The sequence below is a fragment of the Sapajus apella genome, unplaced genomic scaffold (assembly GCF_009761245.1).
Source record: "Sapajus apella isolate SASKATOON/1434 unplaced genomic scaffold, GSC_monkey_1.0 scaffold15, whole genome shotgun sequence".
Lineage (NCBI taxonomy): Eukaryota > Metazoa > Chordata > Mammalia > Primates > Cebidae > Sapajus > Sapajus apella.
The window spans coordinates 25,445,121-25,453,193 of record NW_022436955.1 but is presented as its reverse complement, the minus strand read 5'-3'; the positions used below and the strand labels follow the sequence as shown (position 1 = coordinate 25,453,193).

Here is an 8,073-nt window from a genome sequence, read left to right as displayed (position 1 = left end):
CTGGGAGGTGGGGGTTGGCGTGAGGCAAGGTCATGCCACTGGCCCCCAGGCTGGGCGGAGGAGCAAGACTTTTGCTCAAAAAAAAAAAAAGAAAGAAAAGAAAAAAAAAAAAAGTTTGGTAAAATTCAGCAGCGAAACCATGAGGTCGCAGGCTTTTCTTTGCTTGGAGACTTTTTACTATGGCTTTGAACTCGTTACTTGTTATTGGTCCATTCAGGTTTTGGGTTTCTTCATGGTTCAATCTTGGTAGGCTGTCTGTAAAAATTTATCCATCTCTTCTAGATTCTCCAATTTGTTGACATATAGTTAGTTACTCTAGTAGCCTTTAATGATCCTTTGAATTTCTACAGTATTGGTTGTAATGTCTCCTTTGTCCTCTCTGATTTTATTGGGTCTTCTCTCTTTTGTTCTTAGTCTCATTAAAAGTTTGTCAATTTTGTTTATCTTTTCCAGAAACCAACGTTTCATTTTGTTGATCTTTTGTATTGTTTTCTTCTTTTCAATTTTACTTATTTCTGCTCTGATGTTTATTATTTCTTCTACTAATTTTGAGGTTGGTTTGCTCTTGCTTTTCTAGTTTTTTGAGGTACATTGCTAGGTTGCTTACTTGAAATTTTTCTGCTTTTTGGATGTAGGCATTTATAGCTATCAACTTCCTTCTTAGAACTACTTTTGCCATATCCCATAGGTTTTGGTATGTTTGATTCCCATTATCACTTGTTTTGAGACATTTTTAAATTTCCTTCTTATTGTTTTTCATTGACCTACTGGTTATTCAGGAGCATCTTGTTTAATTTCCATGTCTTTGTATAGTTTCCAAAATTCCTCTTATTTTTGATTTCTAGTTTTGGTCCATTGTGGTAAGAGAAGATGCTTGATATTATTTTGGCTTTTTAAAAATGTTTTTAAGACTTATTTTGTGTCCTAACATATGGTCTCTCCTTGAGAATGATCCACGTACTCAGCAGAAGAATGTGTATTCTGCAGCCTTTGAATGAAATGTTATTCTATAAATAACAATTAGGTCCAGTTGGTCTATAGTGCAGATTAACTCTGATATTTCTTTGTTGATTTTCTGTCTGGATGATCTATGCAAAACTGAAAGTGGAGTACAGTACTGAAGTCTCCAACTATTAATGTATTGGGATCTATCTATCTGTTTAGGTCTAATAATATTTGCTGTATATATCTGGATGGTCTGGTGTTGGGTGCGTGTATATTTACAATGGTTATATCCTCATGCTGAATTAACACCTTTATCACTATATAATAACCTTCTTAGTCTCTTTTTATGGTTTTTGTCTTGAAATCTATTTTCCTTGATATAAGTATAGCTACTCCTGATCTTTTTGGTTTCCATTTACATGAAATATCTTTTTCCTGTCTTTATAATGCATTGTTTCTGTCTGTAAACAAACTCCCTGCCCTGTTAGGTACCTGTGCCTCCCATCTCTTCTGATTCCTTGCAACTGTTTTAACAGCTTTATAAAGTACTTTAGGTAGTTTCTGAGTCCTACAAATAAACTTATTTCTAAAGTTTCTCTGGGACATAAATATTCAAAGCTGGATATGATGAAGGAAAACTTCACACATCTTGGTGAGTAGGTGGAAGAAAGAAGAGAGAGGCATGGGGAAAAATAAATCCAAGATAACTCAAAGTTCTGAAACTCAAAAGACTAGGACAAAAAGAAGTCAGGGTCCAGTTTCAATGTTCTGCCTATGGCTAGCCAATTACCTCAGCATCGTTTATTGAATAGGGAATCCTTACCCCATTGCTTGTGTTTCTCAGGTTTGTCAAAGATCAGATAGCTGTAGGTGTGTGGTCTTACTTCTGGGTTCTGTAGTCTGTTCCATTGATCTATGTACCTGCTTTTGTACCAGGACCATGCTCCTTTTGGTTACTGTAGCCCGGTAGTATAGTTTGAAGTTGGGTAGTGTGATGCCTCCAGCTTTGTTCCCTTTGATTAGTAGTGCCTTGGCTATTCATGCTCTTTTTTTGGTTCCATATGAATTTTTAAATCATTTTTTTCTAGTTCTGTGAAGAGCCTCCATGGTAGCTTAATAGGAATAGCATTGAATCTATAAATTGCTTTGGGCAGTATGGCCATTTTAACTACATTGATTCTTCTTATCCATGAGCATGAGATGTTTTTTTCATTTGTTTGTGTCATCTCTGATTTCTTTGAGCAGTGTTTTGTAGTTTTCCTTGTAGAGATCTTAGCTGTAGTCCTAGGCATTTTGGAGGGCTGAGAGCAAGTTTTGTTTCAGACAAGTTAACTTGGTGATGATTTGAATAAGATAAAATGGACATAGTAAGGCTGGCTGTAAAGAATTTGCAAAATCAGAGAATGAGAATAAGAGTGAGATATGTGATTTCTTTTCACACTATTTAGAGTTTCCCTTCAATGAAAATACATAACAACAGAGTAGGAAGTTTGGGCTTGGAAAGAGATTTAGAGGCCAAGTTGAAAATATGTGGAAGCTATGCTCTCTATTGTAAGTTCTTTTTTGAGACAGGGTCTCAATCTGTCACCCAGGCTGGAGTACAGTGGCGTGAACCCAGCTCACTGCAGCCTCAATCTCCCAGGCTCAAGTGATTCATCTCAGCCTCCTGAGTAGCTGGGACTACAGGCACATGCCACCATGCCTCGTTAGTTTTTTAATTTTTTTGTAGAGACGAGGTCTCAGTATGTTTCCCAGGCTGGTATCAAACTCCTGGGTTCAAGTGATCCTCCTGCCTTGGCTTCCCAAAATGCTGGAGTTCCATGCTTGAGCCACCACACCTGGCCTTGTATTGTAAGCTCTTCACTTGTCCATTTATTCATCCATTTTCCATGATCCACTCATTCACACATTTGCATTTCTTCATTGATTAATTGAGCTGCTGCTGCATGCCAGACACTGGACATACAGCACATACTTCACATTTTGGCAATAACTAAAGCAAACTCATATGCGTGAAGGTATCACTCCAACTTGAGAACAGAGAAAACAAGAGAAACATCCTCGTCAATGTGCCAAGGAGGAGGCAGTACTCTGTTATTTCAGTAAATATTTATTATATGAGTGAGGCAAAGAGTCTTTGAGACTTTCCCAGAAGTACCAGACTGTTCCAGGGGACTGAGAAAGGTGAGGCTTCCACATAGGCCAAAATTGTAAAGGCTAAGTTCAGAACAAAGATTAGGAAAATATTGCTGTGTGTTTTCTCAGGATTCATTTGCTTCAGCAAGGTAGCAGGAAACTGAAAATACTTTGGGGTTCTCACACAAGCTAAAATACAATACTCATTGCTCCTAACCATCCTAGAGGAATCTCTGTCTCCCCCAACTCTTTTTTATTTTCTCTCTCTCTCTCCCCACCGTCTTCTTTGCTTATGCCTCAGGCCAACCAATGACTCTAGTCAAAGACACATTTAGTTTTAAGTTTTAAGACACAGTTAGTTTTAAGAAAGTTACTGAGTTAAAATCAGGAAAGGGAATGTAATAGACAACAATATTTGTCTAGGAAATACAAAGAACCCCCTCCCACCACCAAATTATTCTAAAACTGATCCTCACATTATCAAAAAAAGCAAAAAAGGCACAAAACACAAAAATCAAGCAAACAAACAAAAAGAGCTAGTGTGCCCTTTATTTTAAGAAATTTTACTTAGAATTAATTGATCCAACAGTGAAGAGTGGTACTCCTCTTTTTGAAGGCAGGGTCCTAGAGTCCAGTGCCACACCCTTTGGCTTCCTCTCACCTATGCAGTCACCCTAAAGTCAGCTCTATGGGTCTCCAAACTGGGTAAGAGCCTGAAGAACCCCCGTTTGAAAATGTCTGTCCCAGAAAAGGCAAAAACAGTCTTGCCTTTTCATAAACAATGCTATCACACACATGGGCATTGTTTATGAAAAGGCAAGACTGTTCAACCTTTGACTCAAGTTGCTGACTATCTGTTCTTGGAAACGGAGAGAGACAAACCATCCAATGTCATCATGTCCTGACCCAGCTGGGTTGAGGCTGCTCAGCACTAGGGATAATCTTCGGGTTAACAATAGTAGGCAGCTTGTGTTTGATAGCATGAACAGAGGGAAGGTATTGCCTACTCAGCTTACAGGGAACTGAACACTGTGTATTAAGTTGACGAAGTGCTGAAAACAGGTTGCCTGCAATGCTGACGTTACTTGCAATGTGAGATTTCTTGTACAAATTTAGCAAGCTTGTGTGTTGGCAGTCGCATTAGGAAGATATACAAGAACCCAGTAATAAATGGATGAGTTAAAAGGTAGATAAGAGTTTGTACATGAAAGAATTTGAAAGAAGAGAAAGGTTTTGTTGTGTTAAGGTCAACAGAGGATACACGATTTGACCAGTCCTGCCCCAGCCCTGCCTTTGCATGCCCTGTGTTTTTGTTCAGCCCACAAAAAAATGCTAGGAGACATGTCACGTGACAAGGACCCCATCACCACATCTGAAAATGCCGACTCACCTCCAATGCTGCTGACGTTCACCAGCCTCCCCTTGGCTTTCCTCAGAAGAGGCAAAAATGTCTTTGTGACCTCCACAGTTCCAAAGAAGTTCACAGCCATGCATTGTTTGTAGTCCGTCATAGGAATAAGCTCCCCATCACATGGAAAGCCAAGCACCCCAGCATTGTTGATCACAGCCCACAGTCCTGGAGACAGAAATGCGTAATGAGTGAGTGTCTGGAAGAGGAAGTGAATAATGCAATCTGGAATACCTGGAAGACCACGCAAGAAATGTTACGTGTGAGCCAGGTCTCCAAGGGGATTAGAGTTTGCCATTGGACAAAGGCAAGAGTCTTAGGAAAAGGGAGCAGGAGTGGGAGGGAAATTCCTGTAACAGGAAGCTCGATGTGCAGAGGTGTAAATTAGCACATTCTGTTCCAGAAACTGTTCAGTGTTTACGAAGTGAACCAGCAGGTATTGCAGATTAAGGGTTTGGCAGGAGCCATTATCCTGAAATGAACCCTAATCCTTGTTAAGATGTTTAGATAGGGAACCACTGATAAGAAGCCAACAAACCACTGATGAAACAAATCGCCAATCACAGGCATGCCACGTGGGAGGACCCCAGTACATGAATGCTCTGCATGTCTAAAGAGAAGGATGGCACTGTAAAATGTGAATGCTGTGAAGATTTGTCTCTGGAAAGTAATGGGGTAGTAAAGACGGGTCACAAGGAGGCCACTGGGATAGCCCAGGTGGTAGATGGTGAGAGTCTGTGCTAAGTCATAGATGGTATGCAATGGTAGGAAAGGGCTGGACGGTACCTATCCAGGAGGCAGAATTGCTGGACTTGAGTCAACAGGATACAGGGATTGAGGATAGGCTGAGAGTCTCAGTGACCCGCAGGTTGCTGGCTTCAGTGACTGGTTAGGTGGCAGTGCCAGTGTCTGAGCTGTAGGATGCAGAAGAGCAAACTGATTTGCAGCATGGCAGCAGGAAAAAAATGATGAGGTAAGTTTTTGATATGTTGAGGTTAAAACTCCTGGAGTACAAGGGAAGATGTCTGGAAGACAACTTTGTATACATGGAGAAGAAGAATTTGGTTAGGAATATACTGATAGATTTGGGAGTTACTGGTGTAAACTAGTGATTCCTCAGCCCTGCCCTAACATTAGCATCACATGGGGAGCTTTAAAAACTAATTATACCTGAGATCCCATCCTATGGACTGATTTAATTGGATGGGGAACATCACACCCTGTCGGAGAGAGGGGAGGTAGAGCATCAGGAAGTATCAGGAAGAATAGCTGATGAATCCTGGGATCAATACCTACAGGATGGGTGGATCTGCACAGCAAACCACCATGGCACACGTTTACCTATGTTGCAAACCTGCACATCCTGCACATGTAACCCAGAATTTAAAATAATAGTTGTAAAAAAAAAGAAATGGGTCTTCAGGCTAATATTGAATAGCTTTGTCAGGCCAGTTAGGGAGGCAGAGTGAGAGCCGACATCACATGGAAGGTGAGGAAGGGCATCAGAAAGCTACAGGGTTCCCTGGAGCCTGGCCATGAAGGAAAGAGAAGACAAAGGGTAATGGGTAAAGGAGGACAGTGACCGTGAAGGTATTTTTTTTCTAAGCTGGGGACTTGAATGCATGTTGCTATTGTGGACAGGAAAGCAATGAGGTGGGGCTGGGGGAGTCATTCAAGGGAGAGTGACTAAGAAGTTGGAGAGAATGAGATAGAGGTTTCTTTAAGTTCTGTGTGGGTGGGCCCATGTCTGAGTTATTCTCAAGGTTTTCATGTTGATAGAGACCCACAAACATGGTTGGGATCCATCACAGTTGTGCTCCAGTGCGAGCAGTGGAGCATGGTCAGCCCAAGCTGGAACCAGAGCTGGGCATTCGGGAGGAGAGTAAAGGCACTGAGGGTGCTGGCGGCAGTACCTGTGTCCTGCAGCGTCGTTACAACCTTGCTGTAAGCATCTTTTATCTGTACTGGGTTCGTGACGTCCATTTGGAGCACCGAGAGGCGCGGGGAACAGGTTCTTCTCAATTCCGCAGCTCCTGGGCCATTTTCATTCAAAACTCCGGCGAACACCTTGAAGCCCAGCTCATCGAGATACTTACACAAAGCGTGGCCAAGCCCACAATCACCACCTGCATAGGGTCAAGGGAGTAGGGAATGAGCTCAAACCAGTGACAGGAGAAATTCTTTCACAAGGAAAACATATTATGTTGCTTAAGATTCCCCATGCTCTCTGAAGAGAGGGGTTCCTGAGGAATTTTCTTTATGTGCTAAGTAGGGAGGTGGGAGGAGAAGCCAAGCCAGATAGATACATTCTCCATGTGAAGAAAGGGACTTAACATAGAATTGAGGGGTTGTGAGTGAGCATAGGTGGAAAGAGAAAGGCTTGGGGGAAATGTATTCAAGGAGTGGCTGCCGGCCAAAGAAATTGGGAAGGAAAACCAAAACATCTAATGGAAATAGTTTTAATAATCTATAATGTGTAGTGTTTGATGTAACCTCAGTCACTCTGTAAAACTTTCAAACATTCATTACAAACTCATACTTTGGACGTGGTTTTGCTTTATGGAGACACAGGGAAATAACACAGGCTGCCCACAGGGACCAGTTCATGCTGGATTATAAAAGTTAAATGTTGATGGCCACCTGTGTTTCTCACCCTCCTGGGCCTTTTTCCTTATCCAGGGCCTGTCCTGAACCACAGAATAGACATCAACCCTAGAAAGTTACAACAGAAACCAAATAGAAAGCCCTAATTGCATTGCTCTGTAAAAACAGAGAGTAAATGTAATACATAAAATATGATTTAATCTTCTCAGAATTTGAGATGGGAGTGTACCCAACACAGCCAAAAGGATATTAGGAACCCTAGATAGAGTGTTTTATACCCACAAGTACAAAACGTAGATATCTGAAGTTCCCAAGTTGACAACAATATGACCATTAAATCACCCTTTGAGCTACATACACCATAATAAACATACAACAGTTACCGTCTCTCTCGTTTTAATGATAAGAAATTATTTCAGATTGGCTGTGTCATGTGATCTTTCTTGGATGCCTGCAGGGATCTTTTGTATCAGTTGTCAGACATCCCCACCAAGAATTGGGAAATAAGGAAAATCAGAGTGCATGCAGAGAATCAACTCAAAGATCTGTAAGTGAGTGGGCAGAAAACAGATCTCGCTTCCAAGCTAACAAAAGGGGCCTGAAATCTACCGTCCCCAAGGAGAGGACAGGCGTTCACATTTGCTGTTGATATACATGTGCAGGGCTAAAATACACCAATGTGAATTCACAAATCTTTTGACCCAAAAAGTCTCAGCATTTATCCTAGAGAAATGCTTGCAGGCACACAAATGATGTTCTTTACAGCACTGTATAAGAGCACAAGAAGGAGGCCGGGCGCGGTGGCTCAAGCCTGTAATCCCAGCACTTTGGGAGGCCGAGGCGGGCGGATCACGAGGTCAAGAGATCAAGACCATCCTGGTCAACATGGTGAAACCCCGTCTCTACTAAAAATACAAAACATTAGCTGGGCATGGTGGCGCGTGCCTGTAATCCCAGCTACTCAGGAGGCTGAGGCAGGG

The 8,073-nt window shown here is 41.7% G+C and overlaps 1 protein-coding gene and 1 long non-coding RNA gene across 2 annotated transcripts in view; one reads left to right on the top strand and one right to left on the bottom strand.

The window, feature by feature from the left end:
- Nucleotides 1-8,073, top strand: part of LOC116555363 — a 785,279-nt gene that overhangs the window by 610,012 nt on the left and 167,194 nt on the right. The window lies entirely within an intron of this gene.
- HSD17B2 (hydroxysteroid 17-beta dehydrogenase 2) overlaps nucleotides 1-8,073 on the bottom strand; it is a 63,332-nt gene that overhangs the window by 20,133 nt on the left and 35,126 nt on the right. The window contains exons 2-3 of the mRNA XM_032283889.1: nucleotides 6,403-6,615; nucleotides 4,472-4,657 (exon numbers count right to left, since the gene is read on the bottom strand). Coding sequence (XP_032139780.1) covers nucleotides 4,472-4,657; nucleotides 6,403-6,615 — 399 coding nt within the window. The remainder of the gene's footprint in view (nucleotides 1-4,471; nucleotides 4,658-6,402; nucleotides 6,616-8,073) is intronic.